This window comes from Thermobia domestica, chromosome 14 (assembly GCF_964235325.1).
Source record: "Thermobia domestica chromosome 14, izTheDome1.hap1.1, whole genome shotgun sequence".
Lineage (NCBI taxonomy): Eukaryota > Metazoa > Arthropoda > Insecta > Zygentoma > Lepismatidae > Thermobia > Thermobia domestica.
The window spans coordinates 3,557,575-3,578,191 of NC_137467.1; the positions used below are offsets into that span (position 1 = coordinate 3,557,575).

A 20,617-nucleotide genomic window follows, 5' to 3' on the forward strand; every position below is an offset into this window, starting at 1 on the left:
GACAGCCCAGAAATCTAAATCCTAATCATGCATTCTGGTTTAGTACATACAGAACATTGTGTATTTTTGATTCAGATCTTTAGATTAAATCGATTTGCACTAGTGAGAGAAAAGTGATTCCTGCCCGGTTTTTTTTGGATACATACCAAAATGTAAGTTCGGCAAAGACATTTGAAAAATCCTTATATACTACTGAATCATTTGTTATGCTCCCAGATGAATTTTATTTTCACTGATTTTTTTTTTTTTTTTTTTTTTTTTTAATGGAGCATGAATTTTATTGCTTTTCCTATTTTAAGTTTGTTTGATTCTACAAAGTGTGGCTTTGCTTTCCACCATTTTGGATAGACATTACGTGGAGATATTATATTTCCAGTAAACTACTTTTCTTTGCAATATTTTTAAACGATAATTTAATTCTTTCTTTTTCCTTTTCTTCCCTGCTGGTCTTCTTGAATGTGCTCATATACTGTTCAAAACATGTACCGTATATATGGAAAGATAAAGTGTGTATGTATATGGCAGATGCAACCAGACATATAGGACACATCGTATTGTGTTTCCCCTTCCCCTAATTATCATTTCGTCTAACGCTTTATCATCTGTTTTTCACAGATAAAAATCACATATGGTCATTTTAGGCGAAATGGGAATTCGCAATTAGCCTAATTTTCATTCCGCCTAACGACTTTATCAACAGGGAATACTTTCTATATAGTAGATCTGACGTTTTCAAGTCAAAACTGAAATTGTAAACTACGGTTCCATATGTGGACATTCCGAAAATTTCCTCTATGACACTGAAATGTAACTAACGGCGTAATACGCCACTCATGGCGTAGTCATTTGAACTACTCGCTGTGTGTTGAGGTCTCATACTGCATGCCAGTGATTCAACCTACAGTGACTTCAAAAAGTATTCGTAGAGTTACTAGTTTTCAAAAGAATAAACGACTGTTTACGTTTGTTTAACGAGTAAATTAAGTTGAGATGACATATGTCATTTCTATGAACCCTATGCATTTACGACTACACTATTTTACCATTATTCACCAGTTACGCCATGTATTCAGTGTATAGTTTGCTGATTTCATGTCTTACTCCCGTTGAAAAATATTCGTACACGGTAGTTTTGTTTGCAGTAAAGATATCTGCCAAGCACTGTTAGTGTGATTATTCTTGGATTGGTGTTTGAAAAGGTTGCTGACAGAAGTATCAACCTATTTCTCGGGCTCTGTTCACCACAAGCATTTACTCGTAGAAAAAAAGTAAGATAGGACACAAAAGAAAAGAAACAACGGAGGATGAAAGAAAAATTATCAACAGGCTTCGCAAGTAGACTAATCGGTGTGTGAAATATTTAAAATCATGGAACAGCTTCCCTCATTGGTGCAGTTGATATTAGATAGATTTAGCGTTACGAAGTCACTTAAAAACGGACGTAAGAGTGGTCGCCAGAAGAACTACCAAAGAGATACTGTATAAAAACATAATAGTGCATACTATCAAAAGTAATCCAAAGATAAGTTGGGGCCGCGGTGGCTCAGTGGTAGAGCGTTCTGATGCTTGGGGTCCCGGGTTCAATCCCACCCCTCGCCAAGTGAACTTTGTGGTGGACAAACATCTTGTGCGTGGGTTTTCTCGGGGTTCTCCCGTTTCCTCTCACTTTCTTCATTTCACCATTTCATTCATTAATCATCATCACCGTCTTCTTTAGCCTAATCGGCATAACTGTGGGACGTAAAACTCAAAGATTTCATTTCATTTTTTTTTCAAAGATACGTGTCACTCAGATTGCAAATGAGCTCCAGAGACGACAAGTAAAGTTTCAACAGTGAGGAATGCGTTGAAACCAGCATGCCATAATTGCTGTATCTAAAGAAACAAAACTTGGAGGATTAAAAGTAATCACAAGAAGCAGGGGTGCTAATCCCCCCCCCCCAAAGGCTATGATGCCAATTCCCTCAAATTAACAAAGTATCACGTTTAATTTTATAGCTCTTCCTATCACAATACGTGAGATTGGTGGAAAAAAACTCAAGACTCACATTGCAAAAACCCAAACTTTAAATTTAAATGTAGTTTATTTCAACATAAAATTGTAATATTTGTACACTTTAGGATATTCCATTCTGTAAGGGGGAAAAAATGTAACACTTTTGCAGATTTGCTTATGCCCCGAGTCTCAGTGATGTAAAAGATATATATAACAAATTTCAAGAAGATTGGATATATTTAGAGGCTGCATACTTTGATCAGTTTTGTAAAAGCCAAAAATGCGATTTTTCAATGTTAATTACTTTTATTTTTGAAACTAGACGTCACAAATTTAAAATAATACTAAAACTAAGATTAATAGATAATATGATAGGATAAACATGTATTATATTAATCGACCTTGAACGATACAAATCCCTTCTTTTGTTGGCTTGGTGACGACTTTTCTGTGATGCTCGACTACCCTCAATAAGAATTTTTGTTGTTTGTCCCTGACTTTAAACTTTTAAATTTCTTTTTATCAGAGCAATTCCTCCTTCTCCGGTATATTTAATTAAAAAAATATTTTAATTTTACTTTTTAACTGACCTAAAATTCCCCATAAACCTCGATAAGCACTTATCATCAGTGTTTTACTGATTTATTTGTTACATGTAAATATGTTTATTTAAAATTAGCCTTTATTTAGGCATATTGTTATATCTATTTTGACAAACATTAACCAAAATCATGGCTATATGATAAAAAGTAAGACATATTTTCTTAAAGATAAAGAAAAAATTACATAATTCCAGAAATTCTAAGGTGCAAAAATTACATCAAGTTACACAAGTAGAAATGAATATCAAAACCATTGAACTTAATAAATCATATTTTAACAACAATCTTTGCCTTTGTTTACTGGTTAGCAGAAACTGATCAATAATGTCCTAATATGATAATTGCTTTAAAACTTTAATCTCGCTTCTTAAAATTAGTAAGTTATTTAGCCAAGTATCCCTCAAGCTTGTTCCCAGGCGGTTATTTTTATAATTTTGATCCGACTCATGGTTCTCTCAGTTAAGCAGTTTGTTGCAGAGAGTAAAAGCAGTATTCTGTAAAGTCCGCTTAAGTTTGGAAATCCTAAGAGCTGCTGTAAACAACTGTATGGGTTAATAAGGGAGAGGAGAAAGGTATAATAATGTAGCAATTAACTAACTCATGTTTACGTTTTTTTTTTTTTTTTTTTTGTTTTCTTTGTCCCCGTAAAATGAGCCAATTTTAATTATTTCACATTAAAAAATTCCCTCAAAAAATTTCAATCACGCCATTGCTGTCATGTTCCCCCCCTTGCGGTCACCCTTGACAAGAAGCGCCTAAAATTCGCTCTGAAGGCGTAAATAAGCCATTTGGCACTTGAAACAAACTTATTTTGATCGACGAGAGTTAAGTACAACTTGTTTGCGTCAAATGAGAGAAAAAACTATGCGAAGAATAAAGAAAACAGAGATCGATTCCAAAAACTGTACTCCCATAGTGAACATAGAGGATCTGCCCATACGTATCTTCATAATATGAACTCAATGAAGCCGAAAAACAACCGAACATCGTCTGAGCCGGCACGTCTGATTGGCTACTCTCGTTTCCGCCATGATTGTTGGCTCGAAACATTGCGATCTTAGTGGCGCGGAGTGGGCAGAGTAGGTGTGGTGAAGCTGTGACGTATGGCTTCACGATTTTCTTGTATGGGCAGATCCTGTATTTTATAACATCTTTGGAAGGACCTATGCTCGTTTGGCGGTCAATAAGGGCTCTTGCTGTCTGGAATTGGTGTTTTGTAGAAGGAACGATGAATCAAAGAAAGTATATCTATGTTTTAAATAGCAATCTTCGGCAAAGAACTACAAAAATGGGTCCCAATAATGACTTGCACGATAAGGATCCAAACTATACTATACATAATACTAGGCTGTAGGTATTAATAATGTACCCAAACAAGTTCAAACACATACGTAGTGACTAGACAATAAGCTCATAGAGCATTTATGGGAAGCATTTGACCAAAGTAATAATAATAATAATAATAATAATAATAATAATAATAATAATAATAATAATAATAATAATAATAATAATAATAATAATAATAATAAGATACAGGGTTATTTCTAACAAAGCAGCTCTCTAAAATGCTTTGTTCGAACAATGTAACAATATTTCACCTAAAAATACAGCGACTTTCCTGTTTACAGAAGATTTCAGGCAATTATAGCTGCTAAAAGGAACCGTACAAACGAAAAGTGATGTTATTATTACTATTATTTTCTTGAAAATGTCATCTGTACGAATACTTTTTTCCATGTACAATTTTGGAATTATTTTGTTTTTATTTAATTGTTACAGAAAGAAAAATAGGTTTTGTTTAAAAGTCACTTCGTTAATATATTCATAGACGTATACACGAATACACGTAATCACCCACTTTTACACCCACAATTTTATCACCCACTTTTACATCTTTCATATGAATAGTGCCATTGAAATTATACGAAACCTAGGGCCGTACAAATATTTTTTCAAGTCACTGTATATAGCTCAAGTGGTAGAACGTTGGCTTCGCATTCGGGAGGTCGTGGATTCGATTCACGCTGCCGATCATTCTGGGGTTTTCCAGGGTTTCCCTAGTCCCACCAGGCAAATGCCGTGATGATACCTACTAAAACAGGCCCTGGCCGATACCTTTCCAAATCCTTTCCATTGTTGTTGTTGTTCTTAGATATCCAGTATAAAATAGCCTCTGAGCTATATCTGGTGATTGTTAAATAAATATATATTTGCTATTGAAAGGGCTGCAGTGCTATGAGCTCGTAAATCTGGGCTGTATGATGGGTGCTGAAACTCCTTGAGGCTAGTCTTTCCTGCAGTCTTGCCAAGATATATGGACTGAAGCATTGTCACACAGTATACAAGCTTAACAGTGACTGATTCAAACTACTGCCTCCAATGAACAAACCATCTAGACAGTTGAAAATAATTCATTGTTTTTTTGTTTTTTTTTCATAGATGGCAATATGTGCCAGGAACAGTTTCCTACCAGTGGAGCTATATATCAGCATAAGATCGAGAATTTTTGAAAATATCCTCGTACGCTGTAGTATTCGGCTCAGAAATATGACATTATAATCTCAAGACATCTTAATATGGCCACAACATTCCTCAGCTAAAGTACAATGATTACGACTTCTACTGCTTGTAACTTCATGATAGTTTTTCTTATGTCCTACGACGCTATTCTAAAAATTTTAACATTGCATTTCGTAAATGAAATGAAATGAAATCTTTGAGTTTTACGTCCCACGATTATGCCGGTTAGGCTAAAGGAGACGGTGATGATGAGTAATGAATGAAATGGTAGAATGAAGAAAGTGGGAGGAAACGGGAGAACTCCAAACACACGGTGTTTGTCCACCACAAAGTTCACTTGGAGGGGGCTGGAATCGAACCCGGGATCCCAAGCACCAAAGGTGAACCACTGAGCATCCGTGGCCCCATTTCATTTCATTTCGTGTTACATTATTTTTATTAAATGTGCTATCACCTGCAAACTACGCTTTTCTAATCATCCAAAATTTAAGTTACAGAAATCTATCACGTACATTTTCGCAGTAATGTCGCAGAGATCTTGTGAAAAGCTGACTCTGCCTATGATTTCCTAAAGGACCAGGAAGTAATCAAGTGTTTTCTTTTATGTATGTCATTCATTGTATATTTCAAATAATTATATTACAGTTATCTCAAATAGAAGTGTGTATATATATGAAATAGGATAGTTATTATTATTATTATTATTATTATTATTATTATTATTATTATTATTATTATTATTATTATTTGTTGAAGTTTAGTGTAACTTTTCAACACCGAGACTATATTAGACATGTACCTACAGTTTAAATTGAAATTGGAACCACTGTGATGCGTTCACATTTTAATGCTCTTCTACAGGAATCGAACCCAGAACACTATGCAGTAAGACGCATGTGGTAGCCACTAGGCCAGTAGAGAAGACTAGTTAATCCTTGTAATTGGTATGTTTCCATGTAACGTGGGTTCCTGTCACCACGGCATGGCGCGTCCACAGGTTGCGGATCGAGGAGAAGGCCTCTAGATATAGAGGTTAGCTGCGAATATACTGAATAAGCAGTCGCGGACAGACGACTAGGGGTGGTCCTCTAGCTTGGGGGTTTGGGTAGGGCTAACAACCTCACCCTGTAAAAAAAAAAAAAAAAAAAAAAAAAAAAGCACTTGTTCAGAAATATTCACAAAAGCCTCGGACAAGGACTGATAACTTGGCACGATCTCAGCAAAAGAAAATGAACATGAGATTTGGAACATGAAATATTAGGAGTCTTCATCTCGCAGAGATTGGAATACAAAGTAGAAACTGGATGCAGTTAGCTAAGGATAGAAGTCAGAGGAGAGCTTTTATGAACGCGACATTGAACCTCCGGGTTCCATAGGCCATAGAGTTAGTTAGTTAATTGGTATGTTTACTGTTCGTCCACGTATTTACCTTGCGCTTTCTATATGACTTATTTATGTATAAATTGCATATAGGAACACTGTCACTGTCTACTATATAAGGGATATTTCCTCCTTGATACAATCTAGGAAAATTCTATCCCCGAAATTATTACGGAGGGGTAACAACATCCTAGGGAATTATTATCCCCTCAAATTCCCAATTATTTGAAAAGTTTGAACGAAAAATCATAATTTATTCTATATCAAAAGATACATCAAAGAAAAACACCGACGAAGGGGGTAATAATAATAATAATAACAATACTCTAGGGATTATCATCCTCTCGAATTCTCATTTTTGAATGGAAAAGCATACGATATCAAAAGATTCATTCCAAATTTGAAATTCCACGTTTGAATCAGCCATATTTGAAAAGGGCCTGAATATAATCGTTAGGCGAAATGAGAGTTAGGCGAAATGAGAGTTAGGCGAATTGGAAAATATTCTTTACTTGGTATATTCTTTACTTTTGTACTTATGGACACTTTGCTGGGAATATCGATTTGTCTAATATTTCTGATTATTCTATTACTTTCAGGTTTCAGGATTCTCTTGGTCGTTATGTGGTTCCAGCAGCGATCCTGTCAAAATGCAAAAACTTCAAATTTCTCCAGATCCGTTGCACTTCCCGACAACAATCAACGTAATGTTTGATGTGAAAATAGGACAAAATCTTACTTCTCCAATCAGAGTAAGTATCACCATTATCAAACTTCTATTAGCAAAGTAATTATCCCTTCTGCTTTCGCTTCGGAGACAATGGTATTCCGTAACCTAAAGAAATTAGTTTAGTATTTTCCTTCTAGATTGCTGTCCGAGAAAACATCCGACCAGGCACTCTGCTACACCAATATATTAGTCGACTTACATATGACAGATTGTATGACATATGATACCAAAGCAAATAATGAGTCAAAATGGTTCGTTTTATTGTCACTTTCAATGTAAGAATAAAGAAAACAGGATGGGTTAAAATATAACTGTCTGGGATAAAATATTCATATAGGCGGGTTAATACGCAGTTGCATTTCATATAATAGAAGTCCAATACTTCACACGCACAGAAACTCTTATTACGTGCGCCGTGTGGACTTTGTGGTGGACAAACACCGTGCTCGTGGATTTTCTCGGGGTTCTCCCGTTTCCTCCCACTTTCTTCATTCCACCATTTCTCTCATTTCTCATTATCACCGTCTCCTTTAGCCTAACAGGCATAACCGTGGGACGTTAAACTTAAAGATTTCTTATTATGTGGCTCTACAACATGAAATAAATCATTTTTGTTCCACATATAAACATTCGTTAAACATATAACTTGCATTAAAGTACTAACAATTTAGGAACACACTAGTCTAGGAGTTTATGAGTTTGTGTGAAGAGCCCGTTTCAACAGGTTCAAATTATATTCCCATTGTGGTCTCCTCGTTCCTGTAATATTATTCCTTATACATATGCTGACGAGAAGAACCTATGAGAGGGCCACCTATGAGGTGCAGTGATAAGAAGAACTAGCTTATGAGAGGCACTGAGGAGAAGAACATATTAGAGAGAGAACATATTATCAAAGGCACTGACGAGAACCTACGAGAGATTTAGCCTATAGACTCAATGGCGAGAACCTACAAGAGACCTAGCCTATGAGAGGTACTGACGAGTAGAACCTATTAGAGGACCAGCGTATGAAAGCCACTGACGAGAACCTATGAGAGATTTAGCCTATAAGATACAGTGGCGAGAACCTACGAGAGACCTAGCCTATAAGAAGCACTGACGAGAACCTATTAGAGGACCAGTATATGAAAGGCACTGACGAGAACCTATGAGAGATGTAGCCTATAGACACAGTGGCGAGAACCTATAAGAGACCTAGTCTATAAGAGGCACTGACGAGAAGAACCTATGAAACGCAGTAACTAGAAGAACCTATGGGAGAACCAGCTTATGAAAGTCACTGACAGAATCTATGAAACAGCTAGCCTATTTGACGCAGTGACGAGAACCTACGAGAGACCTAGCCTATGAAAAGCATTGACGAGAAGAAGCTGTGAGAGACTCTACCTATGAAAGACACTTACGAGAACGTATGAGAGATCAAGCGTATGAAAGGCACCGACGAGAACCTATGAGAAAGCTAGCCTATGAGGCTCAGTGATGAGAAGAAACTACGAGAGAGCTAACCTGTAAGAGGCAATGACGAGAAGAGCCTATGAGTGGCACTGACGAGAAAAAACATTCGAGATAACCAGCCAATGAGGCGGAGTGATAAGAACAACCTATGAGAGAGCTAGCCTATGAAAGGCACTGACGAGGACCTATGAAAGTTTTAGTCTATAAGAGGTACTAACGAGAAGAACCTATGAGAGAGCCAGTCTATTAGAGGAACTGACGAGAAGAGCAAGACCAACGCACATCAAGAAGAGAACAAAAGCCTCCATCCCTACTTACTAGCTCCTCTGCCACAAAAAAAAAAAAAAAAAAAAAAGTTTTCATCGTACAAAGATCTACTTCTTCAGCTACTGTACTTTCTACGTGATACCCAACAAAAACCAAATACGCTGGCTAAGTAGCAGAGATTGCTAAGAAGCCCCGTCACCTCCTATGATTTAGTTCTCTCGTACTGTGTCCTCATGGCATATTTTCCTATAACAGTCTACTTGAACTGCGGAATTAGCATTCGATGAATATTGGATTCAGTCGTTACTAATGCGAATCACCAAAGGCGGCGATAGCTTCTTGGTTGGGTGACGTATGTATTCGGTAGTTACAAATGTGACATTCTATGGCCTCCGAGATCCCCTGAACTCAATGTGTGTGATTTCTCTCTTTGACGAATCAGTGGAAACATATCGAAAGCAAAGAGTATATGGCGAATCAGTGGAAACATATCGAAATCAAAGAGTATATGGCGAATCAGTGGAAACATATCGAAATCAAAGAGTATATGGCGAATCAGTGGAAACATATCGAAATCAAAGAGTATATGGCGAATCAGTGGAAACATATCGAAATCAAAGAGTATATGGCGAATTAGTGGAAACATATCGAAATCAAAGAGTATATGGCGAATCAATGGAAACATATCGAAATCAAAGAGTATATGGCGAATCAGTGGAAACATATCGAAATCAAAGAGTGTATGGCGAATCAGTGGAAACATATCGAAAGCAAAGAGTATATGGCGAATTAGTGGAAACATATCGAAAGCAAAGAGTATATGGCGAATCAGTGGAAACATATCGAAATCAAAGAGTATATGGCGAATCAGTGGTAACATATCGAAATCAAAGAGTATATGGCGAATCAGTGGAAACATATCGAAATCAAAGAGTATATGGCGAATCAGTGGAAACATCGAAATCAAAGAGTATATGGCGAATCAGTGGAAACATATCGAAATCAAAGAGTATATGGCGAATCAGTGGAAACATATCGAAATAGAAGAGTATATGGCGAATCAGTGGAAACATATCGAAATCAAAGAGTATATGGCGAATCAGTGGAAACATATCGAAATCAAAGAGTATATGGCGAATCAGTGGAAACATATCGAAATCAAAGAGTATATGGCGAATCAGTGGAAACATATCGAAATCAAAGAGTATATGGCGAATCAATGGAAACATATCGAAATCAAAGAGTATATGGCGAATCAGTGGAAACATATCGAAATCAAAGAGTATATGGCGAATCAGTGGAAACATATCGAAATCAAAGAGTATATGGCGAATCAATGGAAACATATCGAAATCAAAGAGTATATGGCGAATCAGTGGAAACATATCGAAATCAAAGAGTATATGGCGAATCAGTGGAAACATATCGAAATCAAAGAGTATATGGCGAATCAATGGAAACATATCGAAATCAAAGAGTATATGGCGAATCAGTGGAAACATATCGAAATCAAAGAGTATATGGCGAATCAGTGGAAACATATCGAAATCAAAGAGTATATGGCGAATCAGTGGAAACATATCGAAATCAAAGAGTATATGGCGAATCAGTGGAAACATATCGAAATCAAAGAGTATATGGCGAATCAGTGGAAACATATCGAAAGCAAAGAGTATATGGCGAATCAATGGAAACATATCGAAATCAAAGAGTATATGGCGAATCAGTGGAAACATATCGAAAGCAAAGAGTATATGGCGAATCAGTGGAAACATATCGAAAGCAAAGAGTATATGGCGAATCAGTGGAAACATTGAGTTGAATTTCAGTTTAGCGTCAATTTTAAGCAGCAAGGCTATATGAGACGTGGACCTACTGATTAACGTGGAATCCGAACCACATGAGCTCCCACCGGGAATCGAACCCGGGTCTCCCGCGCCAAAGGCGCGTACGCTAACCGCTTAGCCACAGAGGAGCTCCAGTGGAAACATATCGAAAGCAAAGAGTATATGGCGAATCAGTGGAAACATATCGAAAGCAAAGAGTATATGGCGAATCAGTGGAAACATATCGAAAGCAAAGAGTATATGGCGAATCAGTGGAAACATATCGAAATCAAAGAGTATATGGCGAATCAGTGGAAACATATCGAAATGAAAGAGTATATGGCGAATCAGTGGAAACATATCGAAATCAAAGAGTATATGGCGAATCAGTGGAAACATATCGAAAGCAAAGAGTATATGGCGAATCAGTGGAAACATATCGAAAGCAAAGAGTATATGGCGAATCAGTGGAAACATATCGAAAGCAAAGAGTATATGGCGAATCAGTGGAAACATATCGAAAGCAAAGAGTATATGGCGAATCAGTGGAAACATATCGAAAGCAAAGAGTATATAGCGAATCAGTGGAAACATATCGAAAGCAAAGAGTATATGGCGAATCAGTGGAAACATATCGAAAGCAAAGAGTATATGGCGAATCAGTGGAAACATATCGAAATCAAAGAGTATATGGCGAATCAGTGGAAACATATCGAAATCAAAGAGTATATGGCGAATCAGTGGAAACATATCGAAATCAAAGAGTATATGGCGAATCAGTGGAAACATATCGAAATCAAAGAGTATATGGCGAATCAGTGGAAACATATCGAAATCAAAGAGTATATGGCGAATCAGTGGAAACATATCGAAATCAAAGAGTATATGGCGAATCAGTGGAAACATATCGAAATCAAAGAGTATATGGCGAATCAGTGGAAACATATCGAAAGCAAAGAGTATATGGCGAATCAGTGGAAACATATCGAAAGCAAAGAGTATATGGCGAATCAGTGGAAACATATCGAAAGCAAAGAGTACAGTATACGTCCTGCAATGATTGTTAAACTGAAACTGAGGAATAAAGAACTCACTGGTGTTCTCCAAGACATAATACGCTGAGCATTTCAGCGAATTTTCAAAACGTACTTCAAATCTTAATGTATTCACCGGAATGGATAATATCTTTCCGATGTCGTCTTCAAGAAGTAAAGTAAAATGTTAAGTGTCATAGTTAATGTCATTGTTAACAGCATAGTCTCTACATGTATCTCAATCATTAAATGTATTTTTTCCTATGCTAATTAGTGCACTTTTAAATCAATATAAAAAATTTCCTGTTTCTCTGCGCCACCTTGTATTTCATGCAAAATCTTTGATCTCTCTTTTTTTTAAATATATTAATCTATTTTAATAGACAGTTAATATTCACTCAGTCTCTATATTTTTAACGTAAGAATTCGTAAAACCTTCTATTTATCTTGCTGTTACGAACAAACATTTTTTTCATTGCGTTTATGAGTTAACGCTTGCGTATTCCAAAATATTTACAAAGTTTTCTGGGCTCCCAAGAGTTGAGTTCATTTAACTAGAATCAAACTGCCAATGGGGAGGGGGAGACAAGGTGGCTCAGTGGTCGAGTGCTCATCTGTGATACGTGGGCTTTCTGCTTCGATTTCCGGCCAAGTAAGTTTGTGGCAGACAACATTATGTTCGTGGATTTCCTCGGGATACTTCAATTTCCTCCGACATGATCATTCTACCAATTCTTCTATCATAATTCATTTATTTAATCATCCATCTCCCTTAGGCTGACAGGCATAATCATGGGACGTTAAATTGAGAAATTTCATTTCATTTCATTTTTGAAACTGCCAATGCAAAGTAAATTACGAACGTGAACTAAGACGATGTTCTATTTTACTATTATTTTTTTCTATTAATCGCGAGGTTAGGAACTTCGTAACTACCCGAGCAAGAATTAAACTTGCATCTTTACCCGAGAAAATGTTACACGCATCTTAACCCGACGTTGTTGATGTTGGAACTTTCCCAAACATCGGGGAAAGATGCCAACTGAATTTGCGCGCCAAAACTGCCACAAGACATGCTGTGACTCACGTGCACTTTAACACTGCAACCCTCTTTATACAACAACTACGTGTTTCGCGTCATTATTAATTGTATTACAGACTCATGCAGAAGATACAACTTATTTACAAACAAAAACATGCGTAAATTTATTGATAATTTCTACATTTTACAATGAAACAGTTGTATTATATACTCACCAACGTCCATTCCTTCTTCTTGACCTCCGCTAACAGCCTGCGCAAGCTCGTGCTATCTGTTGTTGTTACGACGAAGTTATAGCAAAACTTGCATCTCTCCCCTATAGGCATTTCTACCCGATGCACTCTATGTCTAATGCAAGAAAGAAAATCTTGAAATATTCTAAAAATTTAGCAAAATTTTTGGAAAGGCCTCATAGACCGACGCTTCAACTGTGTCAAATGGAATTTTATGAGAGAACATTTTTAAAACTGTGTGCTATATTTTGGTCCAGAATTCCCTTGAATGTTTGTCAAAAATTAGGCCTAAATGAACAATTAAATTTGTCTCATACCTGTGTTCTGTGATAAATGACGGATGATTAATGAAAGTCAATGATTATGGAGAAAATTGAAAAATCTTATTTTTGAAAGTAAAAAAAAAAAAAAAACGGAAGAACACTGGGAAAATCCACAAAATCAATCCTTTTCACCACAAAGCGTCATGACTTGGCGTAAAATGAGAAACCCTTCAAAAGAGGTGACCGATCCATCACTAATGTACTTTGAATTTTAAATATAGGCTATATACAGTGGCGTATTTACGATTTTGTTTCGGGGGAGCTTTGCTAACTTTCGGGTGGGCGCTTTGCCTGAAAATGTGAAAATTCTCCAAGATATTTCATATACTTTACTATAGTAAGTAAGATTTCGGGGGGGCTTAAGCCCGGAAGCCCCTCCCCTAAATACGCCACTATATATATATTAATTAATTTCGGCATGCAGCATGAAATTAACGTGATGTCAACTACATTATCGTTCATTATTATTGGTTGTTTTAGGCGGAAGTGAAGCTGAAGAAGAAGACGCTATTAGGATGGATTGAAGTACCGTGTGAAGGCAACGTTGGCTCCTGCACTTATGATGACTTATGTTCCATGTCCCCATACAAGAGTGACTGCCCAGCCGCATTTAAGAAGAACAACATTCCATGCCATTGTCCAATACCACAGGTAGGGATCTAAGTAGCGTTAACAATGGATAATTCAATTTATTCAAGACTGAGTTAAGGCTTGTGCCTTATATTCCATTCGGCCTAAAACAGGGTTTCTCAACATGGGGGTCATGAAGATAACCGTCTCATACCGGAAATATTATTTTGAGTTTTGTTCTGACAGGCATATTTTTATTTTTACACATATTGTTAAGAACAGCAAAAAATAGGTCTACCAAACATTTTCAACAGGTGCAGAGTTGTTTAAAAATCAATTTAAATGAAAGAGGTACAATACGAAACTAATGAGAACTGCATATTGAGATAAAAAAAATGCAACAAAACCTGCACATTAAAATACAATTAAAATTGAAAACCAATGAGACACCTCAGCATGGTGTGATTCAGTGGAATAACTAAAGGTTTGGGGGCCCCACCGCAGATAATGTCCCACGTCCCTCTTCTCTACGTCCCACATCACGATTTGGGATCCCTGATGGCTTGAGGCCCCCCGCAATGCGGGATCTGCGGGGCCTTATTTACTCCACTGGTGTGATTTCAGTAGTGTGGCAATGTCGGTTCCATCTTCGTGACGCACCTTTTCTAACAACTAGGGGGAGCGGTGGCTCAGTGGTAGAGCGTTCACCTGCGGTGCTTGGGGTCCCTGGTTCGATTCCAGCTCGCGCCGTGTGAACTTTGTGGTGAGCAAATACCGTGCTCGTGGGTTTTCTCGGGGTTCTCCCGTTTCCTCCTACTTCTTTCATTCAACCATTTCATTCATTTCTCATAATCACCGTCTCCTTTAGCCGTGGGACGCAAACTCAAGGATTTCATTTCATTTCATTTTTTAACAACTATCATATTTATTATAACTATAATTATAAATCACTTTATTTTTTATCGTATGACTCGAAATTAAGAGAGTTATGAAGTTTTAAAATTTTCAAACGGCCTCCATTTTGAAACAGTATGAGTAATCGGATTTGATATTTGTAATATGAATGAACTGACTAAATTTGGTTTTAATCCATTCGCTTTTAAGGAAATTACTGCATCCACTATATACACGAAATGGATTGTACTATTATAGAAATAGATAGATATCGTAAGATCTCTGCAACAGGTACATTAAAAATCCCACATAAGCTTATTACAAACCAGAAATTATAAGGGGGTCGCTGACAAGACGGTGTATAGGAATTAGGTTGAGAACCACATAGTACATATTTGCATTGTCAACAATAACAAATACAAATATTATAAAAAACAAAAAGAAAAATACCGAGTATGGCAAGAACATTAAAAAAGGGGAGAGAACAAATTTAAAATAAAAACATTTAGAAATACAAACGAAACTAATAATAATAATAATAATAATAATAATAATAATAATAATAATAATAATAATAATAATAATAATAATAATAATGACCAGGAGTGTGATTTCAGATTTGCTAGAGTGAGCCGCAATTTTCCGCTCAGATCAAAATTCCTTGTTTTTTTTTATAAATATAAACCGGGTTTCATAAAGAATGACTGATTTTGGACGGTAATAATTATGGAACATGGAACGTGCCAGTAAGGAAATGAATGTTGTTTGAATCGACGTAGCCTAAAGTTTCAGAAAATCGCCGTTAGATGTCACTCAATACGTCTTCTCAATTTGCAGTTAGAAATAAGATGGCGTTAATGTATCTTCGTTTACAGCAGCTACTGCGGCTATTCTTCTGTTCTATGTCATGAGGCAAAGGCGGGATGAACACAGTATCTTTCACATATTCCACAAGACAAAATCTCATGGGATAATGCCTGGCGATCTTGGATTCGAAGAATGTAGGGCAACGTCTCGAGGGCCCTGAGGCGACGAATTTAGCTATCGTGTAAGTGTTGTTCCTGTCGTTGGTGAACACATAAACCATTTGTAATAGCATAGCTAAAACGTGAAGATTTCCTCAGTATTTTTGCAATTTATCCCATTTTTGTACTATGTTTTTGTCAATACATATGAACTTTTAGAATCAGATCATTCTTTTAAAACACCCTGTATTACTATACAATTAACTAAAACGTGGGTACTTTTCAAACTCAGGAAAGCAATTCCCCCTCCTGCCCACCTCAAATGACGCCACTGGTAATAAAAATGTGTAAGATAGAATACATACCGCAGTAAATATTGATTTAGTTAGTTGTGGTGGCTAGTCTGAAACAATGAGTTTTTTTTTTTTTTTTAGCAGAAAGTTATACGCACAATGGAAAAGAACAGACCAAGGACATACTGTATTCAATGCGCAATTTTTATGGTGTGATAAATGATTCAGAAATACCTTGCATGAACTGAGATTTCTATGTTCAATACAACACGTGCCTACGTAACCCTGAGTTTCAAATACCGACTATTGCGGCGATTTGTATTTTCGTCCTTCTTCACAGAGAGCTCATATAAGATGAAAATTAAATGAAATGAAATCTTTTAGTTTAACTTCCCACGATTATGCCCTTTAGATTAAGGGAGACGGACGATTAAAGCAAGGGAGTGATGATGGAACAATTAGTGGAAAGAGAATGTGGGAGGAAACGGGAGTACCCCGAGAAAATCCACGAACACGATGTTGTCCACCCAGTAGCGGCGCTAGGTTCGTAATAGTAGGGGGCAAGAGGAGAAGCAAGATTAATTTTGGGAGGCGAGGCAACCACACTTGTTTTGATTTGAGTATTATCGATTGTACTACAACGACTTATCAAAAAGATAGTCGTAAACCTGGTTCGTTTGCTGAGATAAAAATCCGAAGTGGTAGTATTTCTTTGACATTAAAAATATTAGCTTCGATATTTAAATACCATTAATCTCACCTTTTTAATAAAAATGACAACGTCTATAAACGGTGCTAAACTGGTTTATTATTTGATACTAGCAGCGTTCACCCCGCTTCGCTGCGGTCACCCCGGAACGCAATAAACTTTGTTACTTAGATAATTTTTACTTTTTCGCTTTCAAATTGCAGTAAATGTTAACATTATAGCGCCTGTCATTTATGTTAACCCGCCGAGTGACACGGTCATGCGGGTTGCATATAAATACGTTTATTTTTACCTATGATGAACTAACAAAGGATTTGTACGTTATGGACACTTGAATGGTCAATTATCTCAAGACACTGGTAATTAAAAATTAAAGTGATATGATAAAAACCATCTAGGGTCCAAATCCTAATAACCCCCCAAAAATAAAAGAAATTGGTTCAGCCGTATTAGCGTGATGAGGGAACAAAGGATTTGTACGTTCTCTTTTATAATATAGATAACTTATAGTATCCTTTTCTTAAAACTGTTAAATACACAAACTCACTGACTAGTTAACCATAAAACATGTCCATAGCAACAACTATCCCATAATAATCACTTACATATATTAAAAACATTCTTCTTTTGTTAATATGAAATGAACATTCTACTAAGTATAGTGCACATGTATGAGTACTTTCTGCCCAAGGTACAGGTAAATATTACACAAACCGAAGTATTTTGTTATATAAAAATGTCGCTCGACAAAGGGACTGAATATAAAAGTCATGAGTAGGCTTGGCTTTTATCTTCAAGAACCACTGGTCCGTTTATATTAATGTTCATACATTACATATGTCCATCATATTTTGATCGCACCTTGTATATCTATTCATTACATTTCACATATACATTAAACAAATCTTACACTTCACCAATACTTATTTTTAATTACATTAATTATATTTATTTCATTATTATCCACTATATTATTAATATATTTCCTTATTAAAAATATCGTCGCTTATTTAATTAATCGTCGAAGGGTGCGATTTCAAAAATTGTAAAGGACAAACGTGGCAGTGAAGCCATATCTAGCATCTTGGTGCTAGACCTAGAATAATCCACATGCATTTAGCATCTAGCATCTTGACTTTAGCATCCTGGCCAAATCTAGCATAATTTCATTCTTCTCTCTGGTGAACAGAAAAAGAACGAAAATTTAGATGGTTCAAGGACTGCCGGGAATTATTTCTTTTAGGTGAAGCGATGGTTGGAGCAATGAAACCTGTCAGTATTTCTGCGGTTCTAATTTTTTGTTGAATTCAGAGCAAACGCAAATGTTCAAAAATAGCAAAAGTGACTCTGCAAAACACATTTACTTACCCATAGCTTTATTACTGTCAACTGAAACCTGAATGTGTGGTTATCTGGGATGTTTCTGTCCATTTCAATTTACAACTTGAGAGGGAAGGGATATGACGATCAGGGGACAGTTAGTAATACACTAAAAGAAATGCTTCAGGGCTATGTCGGAAGCAGCATGTTGTGTATATATTTCTTAAAATGTTATCCATTCATAAAATATAAATTCGACCATCCTCCCCTATAACGTGCCATCTACTATCATTCCTGACAGCATCATGTTAGCTGTACATGAATACAGTTAATACACTTCATTAAAATAATGAAGATAAATAGGGGTGGGTCTTTAAAATTAGTTAGGAAAGGTAATTTGAAAATCTGGCATAATTTACAAAAATCTGGCATAATTCAGACCCGTGTTTGGCATCATCGCGAGTCTCGAGTGTGGCAACCCTGAAACGTGGGTTATAAATAGTCAGAGCGCATTATATAATAAATAAGTTAGATGTTACATTTAAAGGCATACATCGTAGCACTAAGATGTTATAATAAAGAAGAATCTCATTCAAAGTAGTCGTTGAATAATTGATTTTATAGAATAGATCTTCTTCTTAACATAATCTTTGACAATTAAGTTTTTAACACAAATCAATCTAATATAAATAATCTTTGCTTTTAATTAATTATAAATCGAATTATGATTCTTCACATTAACAAGAAAGAATAAAAATCATTTGAAAATCAATTTTCCAGTCTACCTAAAACTCTATTTAAGCATTTCAAGTATTTTTAAGAATCGTTTTCATTATTGATATTAACACATAAACTTCAAAATGAAAATTCACAAGAATCTATAACTAACATGAATTTAACCTAATTTCATTAACGGTAATCAGGTTACATTCGAACTTGCATACGGTTCTAATAAAGTACACTGTACTGCGCTATCATGATTAGGTTCTACATTATGTTGTACATATCTTTCATCGTGATTTTGATTTTGGTATGAAGTGCCATCTCTTGATCTCCAATTACGTCTATCCACGTAATTCGCTGTATTTCTGGAATTTCGCTCAGTACTTCGATTATTTTTATATCTACTGTTGTTGGGTGATCTAACATCATAATTACCATGATTAATTAGGTTAGGCGGATTCCCTACATAACTTTGCTTATTTTGCTCATTTGGATTGCTAGAGTATACTCGGCTTAGGTTAGGTTTCGTATTATTCACACTTCGGATATCTAAATTCCGAACAGGCACCAAATGATCTGAATTATTCTTATTTTTACCTATTCCTGATTGTGGATTCATGGCATGGTATTGAGTTTCGTAGCATTGGACAAGCATCAATAAATGGCTGAAACTCATACACTGTGTGGAAAATAAGATCTGTTGCAATTTAAATGGAAGCAAATTTCGAATCGATGCTATTATTCTCGATTCCGATTGCAAAGGATTAACGACCTTTAATTCGTTGTAGACATTTACAACAAACTCTACAACAGATTTGTGCAATCGAGGATTGAAGTGTTGATTTCTAAGGGTGGCATCTCTATTTGCCAGCAAAAAGTCATTTTCATAATTTGCGATCAATGCCGCTTTGAATTCCTCATATGTACTAATGTGATCACGTATTGCTTTAAACCATAAGGAACAAGGTGGGAGTAATACATGGGGTATTAATTTCATATATTGTGATCGATCGATACACATTATATTGCATTCGTCTTGGAATTTCTCTAAGAAAGAAGTAGCATTCTCATTACACTTACCACTGAATTTGCTCATAGCTCGAATTTCACTCATTTTAACACTTAATTTTACCTTCCCTTTCTCATTCCTTGTTCTTGTTGAGTGATAATTCCTATCCGTGACGTGCTGTGTCGTGACACCATCTATGTTTCGCTCATCAGTACTCTTCGGACAACTTTCTTCTAGTATAATATCCTCATCAGACCCCGGCGAAGGCGAGTTCATCTCTGGTGAGTGGGGAAACTCAAAGCGATCACTACCCAAGTTATTACGGTAAATGTTGTCTTTAGCCTGTAACGTTCTAATCTCTTCTTGAATAGTAGCTAACAACTGTGTATTTACACGTATGTTATTAGAGTTGTTGCTGACCTGGATCTTTTGCTGTTTAATGGAAGATTCTATTACTTCTAAATCTTTTTTTACAGCACAGATTTCTTGATTTTGGTGATTATGCTTTTCTTGACAATCATCGGATATCCTTTTTAACTTTTCCTCGAACTGTGAGGATATGTCGTTCACCACCTGGACAATTGTTTGTTTCGTTTCATCTGATTTCTGTTCTATCCGTTCTATCCGTCTACTTAATTCTTCATATTGCTTGTTAGCTTCGTCAAACTTCAGTTCTATCTTCTGTTCCATGGTCTTGTTAGATTCGTTGAACTTCTGTTC

The 20,617-nt window shown here is 36.2% G+C and overlaps 1 protein-coding gene across 1 annotated transcript in view; it reads left to right on the plus strand.

The window, feature by feature from the left end:
* LOC145670558 (ganglioside GM2 activator-like) overlaps window positions 1–20,617 on the plus strand; it is a 34,535-nt gene that overhangs the window by 5,126 nt on the left and 8,792 nt on the right. The window contains exons 2-3 of the mRNA XM_081739363.1: window positions 7,101–7,253; window positions 13,895–14,065. Coding sequence (XP_081595489.1) covers window positions 7,101–7,253; window positions 13,895–14,065 — 324 coding nt within the window. The remainder of the gene's footprint in view (window positions 1–7,100; window positions 7,254–13,894; window positions 14,066–20,617) is intronic.